The sequence below is a fragment of the Camelina sativa genome, chromosome 16 (genome assembly GCF_030686135.1).
Source record: "Camelina sativa cultivar CO46 ecotype springtype chromosome 16, ASM3068613v1".
NCBI lineage: Eukaryota > Viridiplantae > Streptophyta > Magnoliopsida > Brassicales > Brassicaceae > Camelina > Camelina sativa.
In genome coordinates, this window is record NC_141895.1 from 20,427,175 (window position 1) to 20,452,386 (window position 25,212).

General features: G+C 40.3%; 6 protein-coding genes across 12 annotated transcripts; 5 read left to right on the forward strand and 1 right to left on the reverse strand.

The window, feature by feature from the left end:
- The first annotated feature begins 520 nt into the window (after positions 1-520).
- Positions 521-2,565, forward strand: LOC104750898 (F-box protein At1g70590). The gene is made up of 4 exons (XM_010472755.3): positions 521-1,269; positions 1,453-1,586; positions 1,967-2,149; positions 2,250-2,565. Exons 1-4 carry the CDS (start codon positions 717-719, stop codon positions 2,415-2,417), a joined length of 1,038 nt encoding a protein of 345 aa, XP_010471057.2. The 5' UTR covers positions 521-716; the 3' UTR covers positions 2,418-2,565.
- Positions 2,566-3,150: 585 nt separating this feature from the next.
- Positions 3,151-3,873, reverse strand: LOC104750899 (large ribosomal subunit protein uL15x). Its single transcript, XM_010472756.3, has one exon. It carries the CDS (start codon positions 3,779-3,781, stop codon positions 3,341-3,343), a length of 441 nt encoding a protein of 146 aa, XP_010471058.1. The 5' UTR covers positions 3,782-3,873; the 3' UTR covers positions 3,151-3,340.
- A 107-nt stretch (positions 3,874-3,980) lies between these two features.
- On the forward strand, positions 3,981-8,821 carry LOC104750900 (ABC transporter B family member 26, chloroplastic). 4 transcript variants are annotated; one of them, XM_087491194.1, is made up of 19 exons: positions 3,981-4,210; positions 4,355-4,798; positions 5,028-5,155; positions 5,315-5,357; positions 5,436-5,480; positions 5,566-5,688; positions 5,779-5,882; positions 6,011-6,065; positions 6,148-6,218; positions 6,372-6,474; positions 6,614-6,824; positions 7,052-7,125; positions 7,494-7,550; positions 7,631-7,705; positions 7,780-7,854; positions 7,940-8,221; positions 8,301-8,365; positions 8,451-8,511; positions 8,601-8,821. In XM_087491194.1, exons 2-19 carry the CDS (start codon positions 4,730-4,732, stop codon positions 8,679-8,681), a joined length of 1,722 nt encoding a protein of 573 aa, XP_087347320.1. In that variant the 5' UTR covers positions 3,981-4,210; positions 4,355-4,729; the 3' UTR covers positions 8,682-8,821. The 4 variants fall into 4 exon arrangements, with proteins under 4 accessions (XP_087347320.1, XP_087347322.1, XP_087347321.1 ...); XM_087491196.1 differs by having other exon boundaries at positions 3,999-4,210; positions 5,028-5,166; XM_087491195.1 differs by lacking the exon at positions 3,981-4,210 and having other exon boundaries at positions 4,216-4,798; positions 5,028-5,166.
- Positions 8,822-8,903: 82 nt separating this feature from the next.
- LOC104750902 (uncharacterized) lies at positions 8,904-13,560 on the forward strand. Of its 2 annotated transcripts, none has more exons than XM_087491197.1 (13): positions 8,904-9,365; positions 9,448-9,496; positions 9,574-9,896; positions 10,229-10,494; positions 10,580-10,759; positions 10,829-11,023; positions 11,129-11,203; positions 11,282-11,348; positions 11,454-12,411; positions 12,509-12,610; positions 12,693-12,749; positions 12,954-13,031; positions 13,153-13,560. In XM_087491197.1, the coding sequence occupies exons 4-13, from the start codon at positions 10,315-10,317 to the stop codon at positions 13,214-13,216; spliced, it is 1,956 nt and encodes a 651-aa protein (XP_087347323.1). In that variant the 5' UTR covers positions 8,904-9,365; positions 9,448-9,496; positions 9,574-9,896; positions 10,229-10,314; the 3' UTR covers positions 13,217-13,560. The 2 variants fall into 2 exon arrangements, with proteins under 2 accessions (XP_087347323.1, XP_010471063.2); XM_010472761.3 differs by having other exon boundaries at positions 8,909-9,365; positions 9,574-9,924.
- LOC104750901 (beta-arabinofuranosyltransferase RAY1) lies at positions 13,394-16,639 on the forward strand. Of its 3 annotated transcripts, none has more exons than XM_087491198.1 (7): positions 13,394-13,503; positions 13,585-13,876; positions 14,096-14,430; positions 14,552-14,804; positions 14,888-15,613; positions 15,708-15,954; positions 16,035-16,639. In XM_087491198.1, the coding sequence occupies exons 4-7, from the start codon at positions 14,580-14,582 to the stop codon at positions 16,448-16,450; spliced, it is 1,614 nt and encodes a 537-aa protein (XP_087347324.1). In that variant the 5' UTR covers positions 13,394-13,503; positions 13,585-13,876; positions 14,096-14,430; positions 14,552-14,579; the 3' UTR covers positions 16,451-16,639. The 3 variants fall into 3 exon arrangements, with proteins under 3 accessions (XP_087347324.1, XP_087347325.1, XP_010471061.2); XM_087491199.1 differs by lacking the exon at positions 13,394-13,503 and having other exon boundaries at positions 14,888-15,063; positions 15,144-15,613; XM_010472759.3 differs by lacking the exon at positions 13,394-13,503 and having other exon boundaries at positions 13,661-13,996.
- A 1,395-nt stretch (positions 16,640-18,034) lies between these two features.
- Positions 18,035-19,120, forward strand: LOC104750903 (RAF-like serine/threonine-protein kinase PRAF). The gene is made up of 2 exons (XM_010472762.3): positions 18,035-18,384; positions 18,483-19,120. Exons 1-2 carry the CDS (start codon positions 18,243-18,245, stop codon positions 18,872-18,874), a joined length of 534 nt encoding a protein of 177 aa, XP_010471064.1. The 5' UTR covers positions 18,035-18,242; the 3' UTR covers positions 18,875-19,120.
- Positions 19,121-25,212: the final 6,092 nt, after the last annotated feature.

Here is a 25,212-nt window from a genome sequence, read left to right on the forward strand (position 1 = left end):
GGGTATTTTCAGATATATGGGTTCGGTTCGGTTTGGGTATTATCGGGTTCGGATCGGTTTGGGTTACAAATTTTAAAACCCGATTAGTAGTACCCGAATTACCGGGTACCCGAAAAAATATTACTAAAATTAATTAAATTTAAATAAATTTAGTTAAATTTTGACTTATGTGACAAAATATTTTAGATATTTTGATTATTTTTAATATTTAGGTATAAAACTAAATGAAATATTCAAAATTATAATCATAATTTTGGGGTAATTACATTATATTAATGATACATATTATAAATATGTTTATATGTTCGAGTTTAATGGGTACCCAAATGGGTACCGGATATTACCCGACCCTAACCCGAACCTACGGGTATTAAAAAATAGAATCCAATAGAGTTTTATAGGCAAACTCGTACCCAATCCGAACCCGGTTTTTCGGGTCGGATTCTGGGTTGGGTATTCATGTACGGTTTTTATGTCCAGGTGACCCTATACAAAATTTTCTTGGCGGTTTAAGTATTCCACGTGTCACAATATAATCTCGTGGATTTAATTGTCTCTCATCTTATAACAACCGTTCGATTACTAACCATATAACAAAAAACAAATTTACTCTGCACATACGCGGAAAAAAAAAGAGAAATAAAAAAGAAAAAACAAAACGAATCGTTTACTTACCCCTCTCTGAAACCGACGGTGGTCTTTCTTCGCCGGAGAAGATGAAGCAGAGAACGTGGCCTTGTAGATCTGAAGGATCTCGATTCACCTCCTTATCGTTTTTGAAACCTCAAGACAAGGAAAAACGCACTAGATTTTCTCCAATCAATAAAGCAACGACGAAGTCAAGCACAAGCACGAGCTCTAGGTCATCTTCTTCAACTTCTCCGTCGAATGATTTCGGAGATTTCTCTATGCTACCATTTGATATACTGTTGAAGATCGCAGCGCCGTTTAGTCTTCCCAATCTACAAGCGGCGTCGTCGGTGTGTAAATCGTGGAGAGACGCGTTAAAGCCGTTGAGAGAGTCGATGTTGTTTCTTCGGTGGGGGAAAAAGTTCAAGCATGGTCGTGGAGGTGTGCGAGCGAATCGCGACAAGGCTCTTGATTCGTTTTTAAAAGGAGCTGCGCTTGGATCCACGCTCGCCATGGTTGATGCTGGGCTTGTGTATTGGGAAACGGGAGAGAAGGATAAAGCTGTGTGTCTGTACCGGAGAGCTGCTGAGCTTGGTGATGCTGTTGGTCAATGTAATTTGGGGATTTCTTATCTTCAAGGTAATGAAACTTAAGTTCCCATGGTTTTGGTGGCTTTGATTCTTCTAACCTGCAATTGCAATTTTGAGTTGTTCATGATTGATATTGATGTTTTGTGGATCGTAGTAGATAGAATTTGGATTTGACGAATTGGTAATGGTTTGGTGGAGCATTTTCTGAGACATTGGTTGCTTGTATCTGCAGTTGAACCCACAAATCCCAAGGAAGCGATCAAGTGGTTGAGGCAGTCTGCAGAGAATGGTTATGTTCGAGCGCAGTATCAGTTAGCTCTATGTTTACACCAAGGCCGGGTTGTGCAACCCAATATGGTAGAAGCTGTATGTGCCTTCTTCTGGTCCTTTCTTTGTCCTTCTAGTTGAGTTTTTATAGACTTTGTATTTCTCTTTGTGTGGTGGTGATGCAATCTTGATTGAAAATTGCATCTTTGTTTCTGATTCTTCATATTTATGGCTACAACACACTCAGTGGGAAACTGATAATGCTATCTTTGGACATGTGCATTAGTTCATATTTGGGAATAGATAATGGTATGCTTGGACATGTGCATTAGTTCTTTTTTGGAAGCTGATAATGCTATGTTTGGACATGTGCTTTAGTTCATTTGTGGATATGTTCAGTTTCTGTCTTTAGCATCTTTCTAAAGAATCCATGAAGTTTGCATATAAATGATTGGAATTGTTCTTTTTTTTTTTGACAGACTAAATGGTACCTAAAGGCAGCAGAAGGTGGCTATGTACGAGCAATGTATAATATTTCGCGCTGTTACTTGGTTGGAGAAGGCTTGCATCAAAACCGCAAGCTAGGAAGCAAATGGATGAAACGTGCAGCTGATCATGGCCATAGTAAAGCTCAGTTTGAACACGGCCTTACTCTATTTTCGGTAAGAATCTCTATTTCAGCTGATCATGGCGAATAGTATGCCATGTTGGACCATGAGTTGATTCGATTTAGAACTGATGATTGTAATTGGGATAATGCAGGAAGGGGCGATGCTGAAAGCTGTACTTTACTTAGAACTCGCTGAACGTGGTGGTGAAACAGCTGCGGGTCACGTCAAGGAAGTTATCCACCAACAACTTTCTGCAACTTCTCGCCATCATGCCATTCAACAAGCCAATAACTGGCGTGCTCTGCCAGCTACGCGCTGACTCTTCATGTTTTGGTCAAGTGTTATTTATACATGTCTGTAACTTATATTCGACTTTGGCCATGATTCAATTACAAGACCTCATTTGACATTTCGACTTCTAGTTCACACTTTGATTATATATATAATCCAAAGAGTTGTAATTGGTATACGAGAAGTGTCATATCGCTATGCTTTGCAGCTTGAACAGCAGGGTATCTTGCTGACTTAGCTTTTGGGACTTGGGGTTTCAATACACAGTCGTGTAGTATATGAATTCTTAAATCCCAAATGAAATAGTCGAGAGAAGCAGATAAATAAAGAACGAGAAAGGTCTCCACAACATTGACAAAGCTTTCAGACGTTCTGATTGTATTTTCGTTGGGTTTGTGACATTAGTTCTTGTTTTGAATATTTTACGATTTCTTATTATCTTGCTTACGGAAACGAATTCTAAACTAAAAAACCATCAGTTTCATCGAATAACCTAAATCCATAACATGGTAACAGTTTAGAAGAGCAAAATTAGTTCTGTTAACACATTAAAATTGCTGTTGTAAATTGTTTGAATGCATTTCCAAAAACTTAATGACTGTTATGCAAAATCACACCATAGCCTCACATATGGTATAACCGATCAGATCATGCATCATTAAGCCATCAAGATGCTTTAAGAGACAATGGAATCTAGCAAACGCAAATGATTCAACACTGACGCAAATTCTAAAGCTACCAAATAACGAAAACAACACAAATGTCAAACCAAATCTGAATTCGGAATAACAAGCATTTATCAAAATCCAACAAGAGGTTCATAAAACTACTAACTTTAAAAAAGAGAGATCTCTCTCTCTGTTTCCAAAATCCAAAAGACAACAAAAGATAACAAACTCGAGAGAAGATTCAAAAACAAGAGTCAAGCAAATTTAAAAAAATTCACCAAACCTAGGCAGTAAGCACAACAGCGCCACCAGCTTCCTTAATCTTCTTCTCAGCAGTCTTCGAGATAAGCTTGGCCTTCACAACGAACGGCTTGTTCTCTGGCAAATGACCTTTCCCCAAAACCTTGAAGAAACCATGCTGCGTCACATCGATCAAAGGAACGTTGTCCTTGGTTGATTTCGCCTTCACGTCTTCAGGTACGAGTGACCAGAGCTTGTCGAGGTTAACGATTGGGCAGAAGAACTTGTTCCTCAGCTTGTGGAAGTACCTCATACCAACTTTACCGAAGTAACCTGGATGGTACTTGTCGAAGAGGATCCTGTGGTGATGCATACCTCCAGCGTTACCACGACCTCCGGGATGCTTACGGTGCTTTCCGATACGTCCATGTCCGGCACTGACGTGACCTCTCTTCTTCCTGTTCTTCTTGAATCTGGTCGTCATTTCCGCCGAATCTGCTACCCTCCTCTCTCTCGCTGCGGCTAGGGTTTCTCTTAAGAAATGATATTTATAAAGACCAAAGTGAGTTTAAAATTCCCCATTTTGCCCTCTAGGGTTTACACATTTTTATTGGGCTGTAACGTGAGATGGGCCTACGTATCCAGTTATAATATTTCACATTTTGATGGTGGGGAAACAAACCGTAATTGAAATCCGAAGCGAACCAAACTGATATTGTCAAACCGTGATATCCCACTTTTAAGGAGGCACTTGAAAACGACGTCGTAGAGAGGCAGAGAGATCCTCCATCTACTACCACATGATTGAACCTTCACGCGCCGGTGTTGTTGTTGTTGTGGTTCATGCCTTCGCTGGTGGATCTCCGTGGGTCACACACCTTCTTGTAGATATTGACACGAAGCATCTCATACGGTGACGTCTTCTTCTTCAATTCCTCGAAACGACGCGTTTCAATTTCGTATCTTGCATTTCATATGAACCAAGGAAAAGCTCTCTCGTCAAGTTTCTTCTTCTTCTTCTTCATCTTAACTCCACCGACCACAAATGGCTCTGCAGGTACTCGGCTGCACGAGTCGACCTATCCGCGTCTCCCTTCACCGTTGTTCTCTTTTTTCCACCGTCAGTGGCGACATCATCAGAAGGAAGAATCTCCGATTCGTTACGAAATCGAAATTGTCCTTCACTCTTCAATCATCAAGTAGAAAGTTTCGTCTTCCTTCGATTAATTGCTCGTCGGTGAACGGATCAGTAGCGGAAACTGCGGAGTATTACAAAGGAGAAGGAGACAACGTTTCAGTTCCGGAGAGGATTCGGCAATTTATTGGTTTCCTCCGAACGATTTTACCAGGTGGAAGCTGGTGGAGTTTCACGGATGAGGTTGATGGTAGGTTCATTGCTAAGCCTGTGACTGTTTGGCGTGCGTTGAGTCGGATGTGGGAGCTTGTGGCTGAGGATCGTTGGGTTATCTTCGCTGCTTTTTCGACTCTTATCATTGCTGCGGTGTGTTTTTTTCTTCCTTTCTATAGTGTTGTAGTTTTGGCTATCTTTGCTCTATGATCATGTATTGCAATTACTTCTTGTGGAATTGGATCAGTAACTGTATTGAAGATGGCCTTGTAGAACTGTGTGTAGTTGTATAGTTTAAGATAAGGCAGCCATAGGGTTAGTAGTTAGGATCAGAAATCAGAATCTTCTATTTTCTTATGTAATTTTTCTACTTTGTTTACAGCTTTCAGAGATAACTATTCCGCATTTTTTAACAGCGTCGATCTTCTCGGCACAGAGTGGTGATATCACTGTGTTTCGTCGAAATGTCAAGCTCTTGATTGTGCTTTGTGTTACTTCTGGCATTTGCAGGTCAAGATCTTGTATGGTCAAACGCTTGTCTCTTGTTTTTTTTTTGTTGTTTTTCAAGTTGTATGAGAGGGTTACTCTTGCTGTCTGACCACTTGCTCTTTCTTGAGATTCTTTTACGAAATATTTCCAGCTAACTCTTTGTTCAACTCATAATTCCAGTGGTATCCGAGGATGCTTCTTTGGGATTGCAAATATGATTCTTGTGAGTTTTCTTGCTTGCCAGTTCCTTTTTATTTGTAGTTTTAGTCCACTTAGAATTTTTTCCTTATGCTGTCTGTAGGTGAAACGAATGAGAGAAACGCTATACTCTACTCTTCTCTTCCAGGTCCTGAAAATTTCTAGTTGGTAGCTCATGTGTAGCTATAATTTTTTTGAATTACTCTCGCGAACTTGGCTGGATCTTGCATCAGGATATATCATTTTTCGACTCTCAAACTGTTGGTGACTTGACAAGCAGACTTGGATCGGACTGTCAGCAAGTCTCGAGGGTCATCGGAAATGATCTGAACATGATATTTCGCAATATTCTTCAGGTCTTCTGCTAAAAATTATAATTTCCATCTCGCCTGAAGTGCGTCGTGCATTCTTGATATCTGAATGTATGTTTATCTTCTTTCTTCTAGGGAACAGGGGCATTAATTTATTTGCTGATTTTGTCGTGGCCCCTTGGGCTTTGCACATTGGCAATTTGCTGTACTTTGGCTGCGGTTATGTTCGTTTATGGGATGTAAGATTCTACAAAAAAATTTCTCCCTTTGATTAAGATTTGTATATCGTTAATGATTTAATAGATTTTACACCTAGTGTTTTTATGACTGCGGGCGGAAAATTAAGTTACATGTGGTCATGTTGTAGGTACCAAAAGAAGACAGCGAAGCTAATTCAGGAGATCACTGCTTCTGCAAATGAAGTAGATTTTTCAAGAACTCATTTCTTAAGATGTCTTTTATGCAATTAATTATTTTGTTAATAATTGTTTTGTGATCATCAAGGTGGCTCAAGAGACATACTCTTTGATGAGAACCGTTCGTGTATATGGGACAGAGAAGCAAGAGTTTAAAAGGTGCAATCTGTTTCCATGAAAAAACGTTGAAAGTGTCTCCATTTCTTATGCTTTTTTCTGGTGAAAATTTTGCGATATTGGCTTTCAAGAACAGGGTCAATCACAGCCAAGTTACTTTTTGACATGGATTTTCTCCCCTTCTGTGGTGCGAAGGTACAATCACTGGCTTAAGAGATTAGCAGATATTAGTTTGAGACAGAGTGCTGCGTATGGTATTTGGAACTGGAGCTTCAACACTCTATACCATGCTACTCAGGTTCCTCCTAATATAACCCCTGGTTTGCTTAAATTTTTCTCTTTCGACTGTTTGTGAGAAGGGCTAATTAAATTCTGGTTCTTCTAGATGGTGATGCTCAGTAAGAATGTGACACGATCCATGTTTTCTTCTTTTATAGATTATTGCTGTCCTGGTTGGAGGAATGTCTATCTTAGCTGGTCAAATAACAGCAGAGCAGCTGACAAAGTTTCTGTTGTATAGTGAGTGGTTAATTTATGCTACGTGGTGGGTGGGAGATAATTTATCGTCTTTGATGCAATCAGTTGGAGCGAGTGAAAAGGTCTTTCAGATGATGGATCTCAAGCCAAGTGAACAATTTATAGCAAAAGGCAAGGTTCAATTTTTATGGTGAAGAGCAGTATATCTTAGAAACATGTTGACCATTTATGAGATTGATGGAAGCTTGGGTTTGGTGATTACCAGTTGATATTACTTTTACAATCAAACCCTCCCAGGATGAACCGCCTTTAGTCAATCACTTTAGACTTCCTACCTAGAGGCTTCCGGCATTGCTATGATATACCATGTAATGTATTTTATTTATAAACTGCTGTAGGGACGAGACTGCAGAGACTGACAGGACATATCAAGTTTGTAGATGTGTCGTTCAGCTATCCTTCAAGAGAGGAGGTATACTGCATTCATGTGAAATCTATTTTATGAAAACCTTTTGCTTCCAGCTTTTCGATTTCGTGCGGGTGTCCTCAAACCAGAATTTCTTAATTAGCGTAATCAGATATTCTATCATTTTTACCAGTATCGTCACAGATTCAAAATCATTTAGGTTCTGACTTTCGATTTTGTACAGATTAGTGCTTGCAAGTTAATGGCCAAACATGGTTGTGCATTTGCATCACCTTACATTATTGTTGAGTGTATTAGAATTCATGTGCACACACCACAGAATTTTATCGAGTCCTTTTTATGATATGGATATGGGCCATTGGGGCTCATATTTCAGCTTGTCTTGACAATCATATCATATGTCAATATTTCAGGTGGCGGTTGTACAAAACGTAAACATTTCTGTGCGTCCTGGTGAAGTGGTGGCAATCGTAAGTATACCTCAAAGTAGTTCACTGATGTCAATATTTTCCTTTAGAACTTGATATTTGAATAAATTTGTTTTGTTTAGGTTGGTCTAAGTGGCAGTGGCAAAAGCACACTGGTTAATCTTTTGCTGCAACTGTACGAACCAACAAGTGGTCAGGTAGATATTACTCAAAGTCAATGTAAAATAACCTTTTGAAGCCTTACTTCCATAGCTGACACTTTGAATTCCAGATTCTACTCGATGGGGTTCCTTTGAAAGAGTTGGATGTCAAGTGGCTAAGGCAAAGAATCGGATACGTGGGGCAGGTTCTCCTCACATCTCTGATACGTGAAATCAAATAAAATTTGCTGAATTTCACTTTTACTTTCTAAAGCTGACGCAATGAAACAGGAACCAAAGCTCTTCCGCACAGACATCGGTTCCAACATCAAGTATGGATGTGATCGAAATATAACGCAAGAAGATATAATATCGGCCGCAAAGGAAGCCTACGCACATGACTTCATCACAGCACTTCCCAGTGGTTACAACACAATGGTTGATGATGATCTACTCAGTGGAGGGCAGAAACAACGGATTGCAATAGCTCGTGCCATCCTTAGAGATCCCAGAATTCTCATCCTCGATGAAGCCACTAGTGCACTTGATGCAGAGAGCGAACACAACGTTAAGGTAACTTCTCAGTTCTCAATCGCCAAAAAGAGAAGTTACTTGGATGCACGAATTCTTAAGCCTTTGGTTTTTTTTCCAGGGCGCGCTTCGTTCTATTGGAAACGACGCAGCAACAAAGAGAAGCGTCATAGTGATAGCACACAGGTATCTTTTCATATACAAATCCGAAATCTTCTTCATGTTTTTGATGATCGATTTATGACAGATTTAACATTTTGTTCCTTCACAGACTTTCTACAATTCAGGCTGCGGATAGAATAGTGGCTATGGACAGTGGACGAGTCGTCGAGGTAAGCCACACTCTCTTACTGGTTTCGATAAATTATATGAAACCATTGAGTCTATGTGATCTTGACTGTTACATTTGTCTACAAAACAGATGGGCAATCACAAAGAACTTTTGAGCAAAGATGGCTTATACGCTAGATTGAACAAGAGACAAGCCGATGCTGTCCTATAAATAGATCCCACACATGCTAAACTGTTCATGAAATAGTCATGATTATGTTTTTGAATGGTCATGACAATATGTAATGATGGAAAAAATTGTGTAAAGGTGTAACCATAGACGATAAATTCATAATTCTTATTTCACACAAATCGTGTCGTTTTTTAATAGTCAGCTTAAACTACCTGCCGTTTCGATATTTACTATAACACAACACGAAAATTTAAGGAAACCACTGAAAACGACCTGCAGTTTTCACTTCTCAAGATACATCATAACTCGATTTCGGTCTAATCTCAAAAACGCAGAGTCAAGGACACAAAGACCTTGCTACTGCTAATGGACGCGTACCAGCCACCGGCTCAGTCAATGAGACCACCGCCTCCGACGGATCCTTACCACCAGTACTATCAGCAGCAGGCGAGGCCACCGGTTCCTCCTTCTACGCAGCCCGGCGGTCCTCCTCCTGCATGGTACCCCAACCAATTTCATAATCCTCACTCACCATCGCCACCACCTCCGCCGCAGTGGGGACCACCTTCGTCGCATTATCCTCAGGGCCAACCTTACCCTTCTTCCGCTTATCCTCCTCACCAGCCGCCCTTCAACGCTGGTGCTAACGGTAACGGTCCTTTTCCTCCTCCTCCTCCGCCTGCCGGTTCGCAAATTCCTCCGCCATATCCTCAGGCTAATCAGGTTGCTCCGTCGTTGGATTTATCCTATGTTTTGTTTTCCCCTTGTCGAAGTGTTAATTTTCGAATTTGATTTTGCATATTAGGAATGGGGAAATCCAAATTGGGGTTACCAACAAGGTCACAACTCTCAAGGTTCTCTCTAGTTCATCGCCATCTATGTTATTGAGTGAATATTAGGGTTTTGGTTTCTGATTATCTCGTGATCGCAGCTAATAGCAACGTCGAGGACTGGGCAGTGAAAGCAAAAGAATGGGCAGCTGCGACCAAGGATCAGCAATCGCAGTCTGCACCGAACCAACCTAGCGGACAACAAGTCTACCAGCAGCAGTACTCTACTCATGGCTATCAAGATGTTCATCAACAGGCAGTTCAAGGAGTAAGCTATCAGCAGCAGTTTCCAGCTCCACCCACAACACAGCCGGAGGGATATCCAAACTATTCAACGGCAAACGAGAGTTATCCTGGAGGTTCTTATGCAGGATTTTCACATCAAGAAAACTTGCCTACTAGTTCTGCAATTCATCAGCAGGAGGTACCTTATAGTTATTCTTCTGTAGCAGGTAACCATTTACTTAGAACATCATTGTAGCTCCTAGTCAAGGTTTCCTTGTAACTTTGAAATTCCGTGGGTGTCGTCAAAGTGTATAGTGATGTGCTTATGTAATATAGAGTTACTTGCTCGCCAGAACATCCATTATATATCCTACAAGTAGATTAACCACTACTGATCACAGTTCTCCTTGCATTTTGCTCCCTAAACAAAGTGCCTCTTTTTAGCCATTTTTGTTGGTCTAGAGATTAGTAACAGTTATTAAGCTTAGCTATTATTACCTTCAAAGCTTAAACTTGTTACTCTGTTTGCAGGTAAAGAAGAGTCTGGAAATACAACACAACATGAGGTACAGATATCAGTGCCTGATGGAGGGGGACCTGTTCACGCAGGGCATCATATGCAATATGCATATGGAGATCAAACACCTGCTCAACCTAGTAACCTTAGTGATCAGCCTGTACAGTTTGGTACCAGAGAGAGTTCCGATTATGCTAGTGTTCACAATGCATGGCAGCCCCATGCCGCAACCGGAGTAGTCTATTCCCCAATCCCTTCATCGGTGCCGTCAATTCCTCAGGTACTCTTAACAGTGTTTGCTTATTATATCGTTCGTTTTGGTATTATTATGGTGGAGGCAAGTTTGATGTTTACTTTCTTTTCAGCATGACTCAGCTATGGCTATACCTTCTGTTTCGGGTCATACCATGCCTCCATATGGAAGTTTTCCCCCACCAAATCTCCAGCCTGTTGTACCCCCATATGCTTTTGGCACAAAGCCGCCTCTTCACCCTGTTGCGTTCATGGATGACTCATATGCAGCATCATCTGTTCCTCCTAAAAAGGTAAGAATGAGTTGTTTCTATTGGAGTTCAGTACCTTTCATGAATTCTGGCTAATAAGGTGGTTTCCAGGCTCCTGTACCTAATTGGCTTAAGGACGAATTATTGAAGAAAAAAGCAGATCTTGGAAGGCCTTCTTCAGGGAGTCTTGAGGAGAGGGAATCTATGGATGATGATTTACCTTATAAACCTCCTGCGAAAGCTGATCAGCGTGACGAAAAAAGCTTCAGCCCCTCTAAATCCTCTGACGAAGAAGAGGATGATGAGGTTTTTTGAACTTTTAATACTGTTTTGTCACTATTCTTTTAGCTGTCTTGGTAATTTAATTTGATCCAGCACCATCACTAAAAATGCATGGTTTGTTTCATGTAGGATGAGATGGATGCAGAGAGAACTACAGCAATCAATATGGAGATAAAGCGTATCTTGACTGAAGTCCTTCTTAAGGTAGGTGGTCTGATAGAAATTAAGTGGTTGGTCTATAAACATTTGTCCTGCAACAGTTGACATATGTCTTTTGAACAGGTTACAGATGAATTATTTGATGAAATTGCAACCAAAGTCATTAATGAAGATCAACCAGTATCTAAAGGTTTGTTGTGCCTTGTAGTTTTATTTATGTCATTAATCTGTGGAATTACTCCTGAATCTTACCATATTCTTTTCTGGGATACTGTGCTATTCATCATTGCTTCAGATGATAGTGTACAGCACAATAAGTCGTCATCATCCCTTCTCTCCACAGCTGATTCACTCCACAAGGCGTCGGCAAATATTTTGGTCTCGGTAGAAGGCGCAAATAAGAAAGCTAGTTCTGGCTCTCCAGCAGATGTTCTAGGTCTTGCTAGCTATGCCTCTGATGATGATGATGCTGATACTGATGCTGCTTCTAATGCGGATGCTGATGAAAATGATGGAGTTGAAAGTCTTGGCGTGGTGTCAAGACACGATGGTAGTCAGCAGCCAAGCACTGAGAAACTTCCTGAACCTGAAGAAATGGCCAATACGAAATTGGATCTAGAAGTTGAAGTCAATGCTAATTCCGGCAAGAACAGTAAGTCAGACTTGGAGGATTATTCTCAGATGCTAGGCTCCAGAAGAAAAGATGATGAGGCTGGTAGTATCAAAATATCAGACGTAAGCGCCAGCTCTGGACTTGATGATACTTCAGGAAGCAAAAAAAAGCATCCTGACAGAACTGATAGTGATAAAGATGCAATAGTAGATGAACCTCGCAGGAAGAATTCTGGCTTGAAATCAGATTGCAACCTTCATCAGGATAATAATAAAACTTATGGGAAAGATTTGAGGGACGATTTGAGTAAGGATGGAAGTAGAACAGATGAAACGAATAGTGGGAAAGAGAAGGTAGATTCTCAGAATGGCTCAAAAGATAGAATGAAGCAGGGTGACATAAAGTCAGCAGAGAAAGTTAAATGTGTTGAACCAAGTAAAAAATCTACTGATACCCATGTAAAGAAGGACTCAAGGGAGGTAGAGAGGCCTCACAGAACTAATTCTAAGGAAGACCGGGGTAAAAAAAGGGAGAAGGAGAAGGAAGAAGAAAGGTCAAGACACAGGCGGGCTGGAGACTCGAGCAAGGACAAAAGAAGACGTTCTCCAACCAGTAATGGATCCTCTGATGATTCGACCAGGTGGCATAGGATGTTTAACATTAAGTTTCTCTGTCCGCTTGTCTTGTCTAATGCTATTTCTCACTACTTGCGATGATTTTTTATTACCTTTCTCCAGGAAGTCCCGTTCTAGAAGAAGGAATGTATCACCATCTCCTGTGAGGTCCAGAAGAAAACGCTCTTCTCCGTCCAGTGATGAATCCTCTGATGATACAAGAAGGTGACAATAGAGTGTTGTACTTTGAATTTTGTCTTTCGCGCTTCTTTTGTCTAATGCCTAACGATCTTGTGTCTCTCTTCAGGAAGTCTTCTTCAAGAAGAAGGAATCGGTCACCATCTCCTGGAAAGTCCAGAAGAAGGTATAGCTTTTATAAACTATTAGCATTATGAGATAAATAACTGGTGTTTCTATATATGTTTGTTAGTCTATATTAGCACTAGGCTCTAAAAGTTAAAGAACTATTGAAAGCAAAAAGTATGACAAGAGATAATGAGTAAGCAAAAGCAGACAAGCTAGTCTGAAACTCACCACAAAAAGTATCATATATGTTTTGATTGTATAGACAAGTTTCTTCGCGGTCACCACATAGCAAGCATTCTCAGCACAAGCCTACTCTCTACTCTTCTCATAACAAATCCAGGTATGTATTCTATGTTTCTTCTGTCTTAACAGGTGGCTAACGCTGGATTAAAAAAATAACCGAAAGAGTGTGCTATATCTCCTATTTATTCAATATAACTCAAACCTGATTTGTTGTACAGGTCAAAGCGGTCAAGATCAAGATCAAGATCCAGATCCCCCCACAGGCGCCATCGTGCTAAATGAACACTCTAGCAAACTGGTCAGAGACCATATCCAAGACAAAGCTGTGCAGAGACTTGGGATAATGCACTGGACGGACATCAATATAACCAAGAACTGCAAAGCCACCGGTTCGTGAGCATTGTAAACCGCTCTTTCCTTGGTTCTTGAAAAAGAAATATCAAAAGATTTTGACTGCTTTCTTGACTTGTTTTGAATATTGTTCGTTTTGTTAAGCGTTACTTTGTAAAAAAGTTTGTCAGGCAAAACTTGTTGATGGCCTGTCTCTGAAACGTTGGATGTGTCTCAAGGTTCTTATTACATCTCACATTATTAGGAAATAAATTTTATATCTTGAACTAAATAAAGATTAGAGTTTTGTTTTTGACCAGAAAAGGGAAAAATTAGTGACACATTTTCTGAAGTGAATATGTCAAAGATTAAGTGACTCACTTAAGTTGACGAATTGGTCTTTGAGTGAGAGTGTCGGTATCGTTAGGCGAATTGCAGGAGTTAAGAAAATACAACAGAAGCCTAAAAAAGTTTTTACTTTTGTGGGAAAGAAGAAGAGAGATGTTGAAATCTTGAAAACAATTTCTTGAAGATGACGAAAAGCGTTCACATGTCTTCTTCTTCTTCTTCTTCCTCCTTCCTCCCCGCCGGCTCTCCGATTCCGAAACTTTGGTATTTCTCCATTTTCTTCTCTTTTCCGTTAAAGCTCCATTTTTTTTTCTTCTCCTTTTATTTTCTTTCTTCTCCCCTCATTCTCAACTCTTCTTCATTTGATATCCCATGAAGCTTAAGGTTCTGTTCTCACTTGTTTCTCTTTTACTCCGATCTTTGTGTTTCAATCTCTGAAAAGTTTATGACTTTTGATTTTGATTTTAAAATCTTACTAAACAGGGTCTTCGAGCTGGATTGTTGTCTGTTTGGCTATCTGGGTTTCTCCTAATCGCTCTCTCCTTCTACGGCACTCAGCTTCTATCTCCTTCTTCTCTCGATGGCCCTTTCAGATACTCTTCCCGTTCCATTGCTGCTGCTCCTCCAAAAATCACCATTTTCACTGCTCTCCGTAGCAGCTCCTCCTTGGATGAAGATAGCCAAGCTTTTTTGGCTATTCGTTCATGGCTCGCTTTGTCTTCCCAAGTCACCGTTGTTTTATTCTCTCCTTCTTCTGCTTCTTCATTCACCGACAAATTTGGTTCCCGTCTTCTTCTTGATTCCACCATTGATTTCACGTAAGCTCTCTTCTATTCCCACTTCATTTGATTCTTGCCTCACTAAGTTGCCTTTAGATTATGAAAAAGGATAGATTTTGGAGCCATTTGACATCTCGTTTGTGTGTTTGAACTGTGTTAGGTTTCTCGGTACTCCATTTTTACACTCGATGCTTGCGAGAAGTGAAGCATATCAATCTGATATAGCTGTTCTGATGGATCCAGAGACTGTATTACTGCCAGATTTCGTTTCTGCATTGAGTTTCACTAACCAGCTTGATCGTGACTGGCTTCTTGTTTCTTCATCAGTGAGTATTCCCAGTTTCCCTTTCAATTGGGACAAGACAGGACATTTTTGGCGACAGGGCAATGGTAAAAGGGTGAGATTTGGGGAGGTATGGAGGAAACTTTTTTTGTACTTGTTGATAACAAAATCTTATCTGATCCTCCCTTAATGCGTTTTTCTTCGTGTCAACAGTTGCAGAAGATGATAAGCTTACGGAGTTGGCAATCAAATTCTACCGAAAGCAAAACGATTTTGGCATGGAACAACGTTGATCTACCATTGCACTGTGGAGTGCTTCCACCTTTTTTGTATCAAAGAGGAACTTATAATCAATGGATCATTAACGAGGCTATGTCATGTAAAAGAAGGTTTGTGTTTGATGCCACTTCCACCATATCGAGCTTTTACTTAGGCAATGAAGATAATAGGAGTGATAATAATGTCTCAGAACCGAAAACAAGAAACTGGGAATATATAGGAAACTCCCATCTTGGGCAGCTCTACGGGTCATTGTTCTCCAAGTCTTTTACTTTACCTAAGCTTTTGAAGTGCAACAAGCACTATATGTTCGTTAACGTTTCAGATCGTTCTGTTGATCTGTCTATATTGGAAGGAAAGGGTGTAGGATTTCGTAGGCGAGAGAAGATCTCAGCTTGTATCAGTAGAACTAAATCACGAAGCTTGAATTTAGATATTGTACAGAAAGATGAGGCAGTGCCACAATTGAAGTTTCCTTTTGACCTGCAGTCTCTTCTCCCATTAGTTGCAGACAAGAACAGAACTGTTGTTCTTTCAATTGCTGGGTATAGCTATAAGGACATGTTGATGAGTTGGGTCTGCAGGTTACGCCGCCTCAAAGTTCCAAATTTCTTAGTTTGTGCTCTTGATGATGAAACTTATCAGTTTTCTATATTGCAGGTAACTAAAAAAAAGTCTCTTGCTTTTGCTTCTTAGTACATTAAAGTGACCATAGGGTCAATAGAGAGTTTATAATCAGTTGGTGTCGTTGCAGGGTCTGCCAGTTTTCTTTGATCCATACGCCCCTAAGAACATTAGCTTCAATGACTGCCACTTTGGATCAAAGTGTTTCCAGAGAGTGACCAAAGTTAAGTCAAGAACAGTTTTGAAGATACTGAAGTTGGGATATAATGTTCTCTTGAGCGATGTAGATGTATATTGGTTCAGAAACCCATTGCCTCTGCTTCAGTCTTTCGGTCCTTCTGTTCTCGCTGCACAATCCGATGAATACAACAGAACAGGTGGATGATGATGAACTGATCAATTGGACCAAACCTTCTTTTAAATGCTAATGAATCGTGTTATGTTTGAATTTTTGCAGTACCTATAAACCGACCAAGGCGCTTAAACTCGGGATTCTACTTTGCACGTTCTGATGCTCCTACGATAGCAGCAATGGAGAAAGTGGTGAAGCATGCTGCAACCTCCGGTCTATCAGAGCAGCCTAGCTTCTACGACACTTTATGCGGAGAAGGTGGAGCGTATCGCTTAGGAGACGATAGATGTCTTGAACCAGAGACAAACCTGACCGTTCAGTTCTTGGACAGAGAGCTATTCCCAAACGGTGCGTACAGAGATCTATGGCTAAAGGAAGACGTGAGAGCAGAGTGTGAGAAGAAGCATTGCTTCGTTCTACACAACAACTGGATCAGTGGGAGACTAAAGAAAATCGAACGCCAAATGATGAGAGGTCTCTGGGAATATGACGCATCCATGAGGATGTGTGTAGAGTTATAACAAGGTTGGTTATAACACGTTAGATAGAGACATACAAAGGCTCTTAGTATTAGATTATACAAAATTGTGTTTATGTATTACCTTGATTATCAAGAGTTTTAGGTATATGAACTTGTAAACTTCAAATTATTGTTGGCAGAACAAAGATAAAAGAATATAACTGGTTTTGAGGATGTATTTTTCGTTTCATATGTACTCTCTCTCTAATGTTAATATGTACTCAGTTTTTATGTATTGTATTATATACTTAGGGATTGCATTCTCGTCAGCCACTAACTCGAATATCCTTGAAAAAACAACAACCTGTAATGGTTGCCACATAAACAAAAATAGTGTCGCTTTTATAATGTGATCTGGTCGGTCCGAGTGCTCTAAATTACAGAATTCGTGGCTAAGTGTACAGTATCGTCACTTTTGTTTTGGTACGTAGGGTCACTGTTTCAGTATATTCACAATTGTGTTGAAAGACCTAACCATTGGGTCTCCATCATTTTCTCAAAACGTTATCGTGAAATTATGATTTTAAATCATTTTTAAGGCATCTATGTAATTTTGTATTTATAAGAGTTTTTATGAGATTATGCTAGGATATTAATTTTGTTCTCCTCTTGTAATATCTCCTCAGTAATAGATATCACGATTAACCAAAAAAAAAAATATCAAGATTCAAGAATAGTAAATTAGTAAGATATTCCAATTTTTGAGGGATGGTCGTTGTGGCCTTTTCAAGGGACCGGGTTGCACAAGACAAGAGGCCTACGTCAACAGAAAACTATCAAATAACGTTTGACAGAAGAAATGTAGCAAAATATCTAATTTGTTTTCCCATATATATATACACAAAAAAAAAATGTTTTTGTATTCCAAAATACAAAAACTGGGGACGCCAGTTTTAAACTCCGGGAATATCATGTTTTCCGCGGACATATTATAATTCTAAGTTTTATATGGTTTTAATTTCAATAATAAAATTTTAGATGACCAAAAAAATTATCCCAAAATACAAAACAAAAAAAAAGACATGGGAAAATATCTAAAATTTTACTGTATCACTGAAAAAGATATCTTTTAAGTTTTAACCACACATGAGAAGAAGAATCTATTGTAGTAATGTACTGATCATATCAAACAAACAATACACCAGATGACCAGAAGTTGTTACAAAACACACAACATGTACATTTGTCTGCATATCTGATACCTTTTCTTTTGTTGTAACTCACATTTTGTACTAATCACCTAACCTTATAGTATACATGAAAAAAAAAAAAAGAATATATATATGCTTGCCTATTAAGTAAAACTACAGAGACATTCAAAATTTTATGTCGGTCGAGACCGGTTAACTGTTTAAAGTGTTTGTATTGGTTCCCTTCCGAGTTCCGACTCCTTCGAACTCCACTTATGTTTTTACACGCGTCAAATTTTCATTTTGATGACGACTCACTTTTGGCCTATGATTTCGCTTTTCTTTCTAAATTCAAAGAATATTCCCTAGGAAAAAAAAAATTACGTCGGCCAAATTTTATTTTCCGATTTAAATATCTTTCATAAATTATGTGACAAACAAAAGAAAAAGAAAAAGAGAACAAAATAAATCATTACACTTTTATCATGTGTATATGTTTTTTTCACACTCTTTTGAAAACTCTCTATATATAGCACATGAGTATTAGTGTTGTTTTGGCTTCAAGAAAAGTTTATACAATACTTACTACACTACTAAAATCCTCCTACACCAAGCTTTGCAAATAACTGAGAATAGTTAAGCATATATAAACAGAAGTGATATATGGTCCCGTCAACTTCAACAACCGTCAAGTTCCTATGTAGCTACGGCGGTAGAATCACCCCACGTTATCCCGACGGCAAACTCCGTTACCACGGCGGGGATACACGTGTCCTCTCCGTCACTCGCTCCGTATCCTTCACTGGTAAGTTTATTTAATCACTTTCTTGATTCTACCACAGTTTCACAACTCTCTCTCCCTCATCTCTCTCTAAAAAAAAACGTACGTGGTTTGAAAAACAGAGCTTGCGAGTAAGATCAGCGCGGTCTGTGGTATGACTGTGAGTACTCTCCGGTGTCAGTTACCAACTGATGATCTCGACGCGCTTGTAACCGTAACATCCGACGAGGATCTAAACAATCTCATGGAGGAATACGATCTTGCTTCAATGACGCCGGTTAAGATCCGTGTCTTCCTTTCTCCGCTAAGATCAACAACGACGAAGAAAAACTCGTCTCCTACATCTTCAAACGCGTCTACGTCTTCGTCAAAATCATCACGCTCTCGTTCTCCTACGTCGTCGTCGCCAACTAAGGAAACGTGTCCGAGTTGTGTAGAGAGAACTATGCGTAACAATGGATGTTACGTTCATAGGAGTCCAAGTCATAACCAATTCTACCTTATCAACAATTGAAATAATCTCACTGTATGGGCAAAATATACAAGTCGCAAATTCTCTAATGGTGAGGATCAGTTTCGTATCAGCCAAAAGATATGTTATAATAATATGTGGCTCTCTGTAACATTTTTTATTTTTTATAGATCCAATTATTATAAACCACGTGTAAAGTGAAGGATGATATTTTTTCTTCCTTTTCGCGCTGTGTCTCTTTTTTTTTTCCAGATATTTTCTTGTTATAAATAAACCGAAATTTATTCAGTCTGGTTTAAGGTTAAGTTTAAATCGAACCGGTTTGAAAAGCCCCAGTTGAAGTTTTTTTCTATATATATATACATACCTCTGTGTTTCTGCTTCGTTTCTATACCTCTGATGATGGCGTTGTTGATTCTAATCCTTATATTTATAGTTGTTTTGTTTTCTTTGTACCGTTTTCTTATCAAGTTTCGCCGTTTTCGGAGTTGAAAAATCCGGTGAAAGCCTTTTCAGGAGTTTATCTCGGAAGAAGGCTTTTGTCGATCGACAACACGAAACTACTGCTATACTAGTAGCTCCAAAGTTTATCATCGGAACTTTTCTTCCGGTGTGAAACTGTGAATGATCTCTTCGGGGAACGGCGGATGTTTTGTTGGCGATTTCGTCTTGTCCTCACTTTCACACACACAAACTTGGCTAGTTGTTTCACCTTGTGCGTGTTACTGCTAGACGTCACACGTGGTATGGGTCAGCTGCCTGCGTCTGTACTCTCTAACACACGTTGCGTTTGTATAATATTTGTTTGGTTAAGTATATCAATATGTATTGTAGTGTCTCAGTGATTAGTATGTGTTGTAGTATAAAATAACTAGTTTTTTTAATACAAATATATATTGCTACTCTTTTGTTATACTAGATTTCGAAAATAATTTTTCATGTGTAATAAGGTTAATCTTTTATCATGTGTAATAAGGTTAATCTTTTATTTTGTGCGGGTGAGAACTCATTTGTGTCAAAAAAAAGAGAAGTGACAAAAAGACATAATGATAGCCACAGCGAATCTAGGGTTTTGAATGGATTGGTGTGATTGCTACTATAGTTGGTTTGGTTTTTTTGAAGGTTACTGGTATTCAAAATTCTCTTTGAAATTGGGTATTGATTGGAATGAGCGAAAGTCTTGTGGGAATTCTCGCAAAAATCTTTCGCTATTAATTTGGGGATATGATCCTGATCTAATTTATTGTGTTTTAGCGAAAGAGAGGATCCAAGTATGGGATTTACGATCTGATTGGATAATTGCTACAATTATGAGGTTTGGAATCTGTTTTCTTACGCGGGTTGATTGGGTTGCTCAATCTGATCTGATTGGCGATTGGGATAATAGGATTTGGAAAGAAGATGAGATCTGTCCTCTGAGCAAATCAAGATGGAGTGATTCTCGATTGAGACAGTCTAGGATTGAGATTTCGCTCTCTGGAGATGTGGTTTTATTGTCGAGCTCTTTTACTCGAGTTAAACCAGAACCTTCTGTTTCTTGTATGGAAGCGAACAAAATCTGGGTTTCCTATTCTGGGATTTTGGAGTTATTGTCGGATCTGGTTTTCTGTATCAGATCACGATAGATCGCCCTTTGGATGTGTTTGGTAATGATTCAATTTCCTTTTTCTGGTGCGATGGGGATAAGGTTCCATAATCTGATGGTGTATGCGAATCAAGAGGACATCAATTGCTATATTTTTACCAGATCAATGCAATTATTTGGTCGACTATTTTGGAAGGCTAGTGAGTTTAAAAGGTATCGAGCTGTAGAGATATTCTCTCATCACAGTTCTCATCTAAGTTTCTTGCTCTTACAACTTTCAAAAAAAAAATTCTTGTTTCTTTCATTACTTCTAGTGGGTTGGTTTGAGTTTTGCGACTTTGATCATGTCTCAAGCTGATCTTTTGGGGAAGAGTGTGTCTGGCAAGGGTGAGGAGATTCTAGTTCCTAGGCGGAGGATCAAGATGCCATATTTTGACAACCATGCTCTGATCGATGGTTACTCCAAGACGGCGGTGGGCCGGTGTATGAATCTCCGGATGCAGGACATGAAATATCTATTGTTCATGCTCCCCCGAATCTGGCATTTAGAGGGTAGAGTGGGGGAGTTGATCTAGACCTTGGGAAGTTTCAGTTCGACTTCGATAATGAGGAGGATATCACGGAAGTTCTTCAAATGGAACATTTCCATTTTGATCGCTGGTTGGTGTCGATGGTGCGATGGACGCCAACAGTCGATCATGCTTATCCTTCTGACCTGACTTTTTGGGTTCGTGTGTTAGGAGTTCCCTTCCAATTTTGGGCTGAACCAACTTTCCGAAGCATTGGTGCAGAGTTGGGAAGGGTCATAGCGGTTGACATTGATGGAGGAAGGGTACGTGTGACGGTGAATGGGTTCCTGCCTCTTTGCTTTGAAACGGTGATAGAGTTTTACAATGGCCAGGAAACTATTGTTACTCTGCGTTTTGAGAGACTTCACGGTTTCTATAAGAAGTGTCATAGTCTTTTCCACGATGTTGATCACTGCCCATTATGGCATTCTTCAAGGATTACCTCTGGTCAGTTTTCGGGTCATCCTATCCCCATGGAGGAGGATGCATCTAGATCCTTTCAAAGCTATAAAGGAGCTGTCACAAGTGACAAATCAAAAGGCAAAGGGAAGGAAATGGACAACAAAGGGGTTGATAGAACCAAAGGGAAGGGGAAGGAAGTGCACAACAAAGGAACATCAAATAATAAGAAGAACCAGAGGTTGTTAAGGGGAAACAAGCTTCGGGTGTCAAAATCCAGTCTGATGGTGAGTCAGGTGAACCCCCTGCTAAACCCCGGTGGTACAACAACTATGCGCAGTTCAATGAGTATCGTCATATGATCTGGACTGTTGCCCCTATTGTTTCTTCTTCAACGGAGGTTCAGGGTGATGACATGGAACAAGGTCAAATAATGGGAGCTGAGGATCAGGGAGTCAGGCCTACCCCTACTGGTGGAGTCCCTCCGCTCAAGAGAGTCCGTCGACCTCCTTTCCAAGAATCTGAAATGGTACCAAATGTTAAACAGGGAGATGCTGAAGGTCCTGGTACGGAGGTTAACTTGACAGCCTCAGGTTCTGCTAATTTGGGTTCTAAACTGGTGGAGCTTTCCGAAGGAAAGCTTGAGAGTGGTCTCACGGTTCAGTCTGAGGCTGGACAGGGAATTACTCCGACGGCTCAGGAGGTTCAAGCTATAACCGGGACAACTTCTGGGGTAATTGAGGACCCGCTGATGGCTCAAGTTGGGGATACAACTTTCATTTTAGAGGTAGCTGATCCCAATCTCACGCATGACATAAATTTGGAAGACTCATTGGCTGATCCCTTTTTAGATGCTTGTTCGACCTCTACGGCTGTAGATACGGGTGAAGCTGATACGGGTGAAGCTGATACAGGGGGAGATCCTATGGATATTTCGGTCACCGCTGATGCTATGGCAGTTTCGGAACCACCGCTGGACAAGATTCGTATGGCTAAGCCGCCTTTGGCTTTTAGAGGAGCAGCTTCCAAGAAGCTGAGTGTGTATTTGCGCACAACTCCAAGAAAACGCCCTGCACCAAAGACTACTGATGTAGCTGAGGAGGGTATTGTCCCGAGGAACCAGGAGCAGGAGAAGGGACCAACTGGTGGTTCAAAGCCGCCTAAACCAATATCAGAAAAATGAAGATTTTGAGCTAGAATTGTCAAGGGTTGGGGAATAAAGCACCTATTGGTTATCTTAAGGATTTGTGGGGGAAACATCGGCCTGATTTTCTATTTCTCTCTGAAATTAGACAATCTTTTTCTGTTTTAGAACCTTTTGTTGGTCATTTTGGTTATTCACATTTAAAAACGGTTGAACCTTTTGGTTATAGTGGTGGTCTTGCACTTTTTTATAATAATAATAATATTTCCATTTTATTTGAGTCCAATCGAATTATTGATGTGGAGGTTACTTACAAAGGCAAATCAATTTATCTCTCTTTTATTTATGGTGATCCGGTTCCAAAGAACCGAGAAATAGTTTGGGAACGATTAACAAGAATCAGTTTGAATAGAGATGCTCCATGCTTTTTAATTGGAGACTTTAATGAGTTAAAAGGCAATCATGAGAAACGAGGTGGTACTTTGCGCCATGCCTGTTCTTTAGTACCTTTTAATACAATGATCCGACATTGTGGCATACGTGAGTTTCCTGCTCTTGGAGATAGTCTCTCCTATAGAGGGTGGCGGAATAAGAAGCCGATACAGTGTCGCTTAGATCGGGCCTTGGCGAATGAGGAGTGGCATGATTTGTTTAAAGATTCCTTTACGGATTATTTACTGATGCTTGCATCGGATCACAAACCCTTGTTAGTAGTTATTGAGGATAAAAGTCGACGAGTTTGGGGTGGTTTTCGATTTGATAGATGGTGGTTGGATAAGGAGGGTTTCTTTGATGCGATTGCTGAAGGATGGGAGGACTCGACGGGGGCCGGAACTTCTTCCTCTCTGGTAGACAAAATTACCAAATGTCGCCGTGCTATATCTCGGTGGAGGAAAGAGCAATTACCTTTTGGGCGGGAGACAATTTGAGGATATCAAGGCCAAATTAGCGATAGCTCAGGAAGATGATGAAGCCTCGGTTGATGAACTGGCGGAGCTTACTTGGCGTCTACGGGAGGCCTATAGGGATGAGGAGGTGTATTGGTACCAGAAAAGCAGAAGTCGGTGGATGCGCTTTGGTGACCAAAACACCGGTTATTTTCATGCTCAAACAAAGCAAAGACGTGTTCGGAACCGGATTGTTGGTCTCCATGATCAACACGGTACTTGGATGACGGAAGAGAGGGATATCCAACATATTGCGGTCTCCTATTTTCAGGATCTTTTTACATCCTCGGAACCTACGAAATTTGCGAAAATGTTAGATGAGGTTCAACCCTCTATTTCGATGGAGAAAAATGAATTTTTAACTCGAGAGGTTACAAAACTTGAGGTTAAACATGCACTTTTCATGATGCATCCGGACAAGGCTCCAGGTCCAGATGGGATGACTTTTCTTTTCTACCAAATGGTATGGGCTACGGTTAAAGCAGATCTCATATTTTCAGTCAATTCTTTCCTGAGGAATGGGGATTTTGATAAGAGGCTTAATGTGACAAATATATGTCTTATCCCAAGGGTGGACAAGCCAACACGGATGACGGAGTTAGAGCCTATTAGTCTATGCAACGTTGGTTATAAAATTATATCAAAGGTTCTGCGCCAGCGACTTCGCACTGTTTTACCATCTCTCGTCTCAGAAACACAATCGACATTTGTAGAGGGTCTCCTAATTTCAGATAATATATTGATTGCTCAAAAAATGTTTCACGGTCTACGAACAAACCCCTCATGTAAGGAAAAGTTCATGGCTATTAAAACGGATATGAGTAAGGCCTACGACCGGGTCGAATGGTCTTTCGTCGAGCATTTACTCAGGCAGTTTGGTTTTTGTGGAATGTGGATAACATGGATTATGTGCTGTGTCAAGTCGGTTCAATACAAGGTTTTACTTAATGGGCAAGCCTATGGGTCTAAGGGATCTGCGCCAAGGAGACCCTCTGTCCCCTTATCTCTTTATTCTTTGTACGGAGGTGCGTATTGCACATTTTCGGAAAGCAGAACAATTGAAACTTCTTACGGGTATCAAGGTTTCGACCGCTAGTCCTGCTATCTCACACCTCTTATTTGTCAATGTGAAGTGGTTTTAGGGATCCTCAAGAGGTATGAACGGGCTTCTGGCCAACAGATCAATTTTCAGAAGTCTTCGGTCCAGTTTGGCCATAAAGTGGATTTTGGGATTAGGGAAAAATTAAAATGGGTTCTGGGGATCACAAATTTGGGTGGCATGGGTTCTTATTTAGGTATCCCAGAAAGCCTGGATGGGGCAAAAACAAAAATTTTCTCATTTGTCCAAGTCAAATTGCAAGCCCGGGCAAGTGGGTGGCCAGCTAGGATTTTATCAAAAGGGGGCAAGGAGGTAATGATTAAGTCTGTTGCAACGGTTGTCCCTACTTTCGTGATGTCCTGCTTCCGGTTACCTAAGACGGTTACGCGGAAGTTAACTAGTGCGATTTCTAATTTTTTGTGGAGTTCATCGGGACAATCACGAGGGCTCCATTGGGTGTCATGGGATAAACTATGTAGTGGCAAGGAAGTCGGGGGTTTAGGCTTCCAATGTTTGGATGATTATAATACTGCTCTGCTGGCAAAGCAACTCTGGCGTTTGATTACAGTACCAGAATCGCTTTTTGCACGCGTTTTTAAAGGACGATATTATCGGCATTCTGATCCCTTGGATCCAA

Bases quoted from the DNA above. Each gene is read 5' to 3' on its own strand.
- LOC104750898 (XM_010472755.3), top strand. From the start codon at position 717: ATGAAGCAGAGAACGTGGCCTTGTAGATCTGAAGGATCTCGATTCACC. The intron at 1,270-1,452 runs GTAATGAAACTT...TTGTATCTGCAG, and splicing joins GGGGATTTCTTATCTTCAAG to TTGAACCCACAAATCCCAAG. The intron at 2,150-2,249 runs GTAAGAATCTCT...GGGATAATGCAG, and splicing joins ACGGCCTTACTCTATTTTCG to GAAGGGGCGATGCTGAAAGC.
- LOC104750899 (XM_010472756.3), bottom strand. From the start codon at position 3,781: ATGACGACCAGATTCAAGAAGAACAGGAAGAAGAGAGGTCACGTCAGT.
- LOC104750900 (XM_010472757.3), top strand. From the start codon at position 4,343: ATGGCTCTGCAGGTACTCGGCTGCACGAGTCGACCTATCCGCGTCTCC. The intron at 5,883-6,010 runs GTAAGATTCTAC...GTCATGTTGTAG, and splicing joins GTTATGTTCGTTTATGGGAT to GTACCAAAAGAAGACAGCGA. The intron at 7,706-7,779 runs GTAGATATTACT...TTTGAATTCCAG, and splicing joins ACGAACCAACAAGTGGTCAG to ATTCTACTCGATGGGGTTCC.
- LOC104750902 (XM_010472761.3), top strand. From the start codon at position 9,009: ATGGACGCGTACCAGCCACCGGCTCAGTCAATGAGACCACCGCCTCCG. The intron at 10,495-10,579 runs GTACTCTTAACA...CTTTCTTTTCAG, and splicing joins CGGTGCCGTCAATTCCTCAG to CATGACTCAGCTATGGCTAT. The intron at 11,349-11,453 runs GTTTGTTGTGCC...TCATTGCTTCAG, and splicing joins AGATCAACCAGTATCTAAAG to ATGATAGTGTACAGCACAAT.
- LOC104750901 (XM_010472759.3), top strand. The intron at 15,614-15,707 runs GTAACTAAAAAA...GTGTCGTTGCAG, and splicing joins ATCAGTTTTCTATATTGCAG to GGTCTGCCAGTTTTCTTTGA. The intron at 15,955-16,034 runs GTGGATGATGAT...GAATTTTTGCAG, and splicing joins CGATGAATACAACAGAACAG to TACCTATAAACCGACCAAGG.
- LOC104750903 (XM_010472762.3), top strand. From the start codon at position 18,243: ATGGTCCCGTCAACTTCAACAACCGTCAAGTTCCTATGTAGCTACGGC. The intron at 18,385-18,482 runs GTAAGTTTATTT...TTTGAAAAACAG, and splicing joins TCGCTCCGTATCCTTCACTG to AGCTTGCGAGTAAGATCAGC.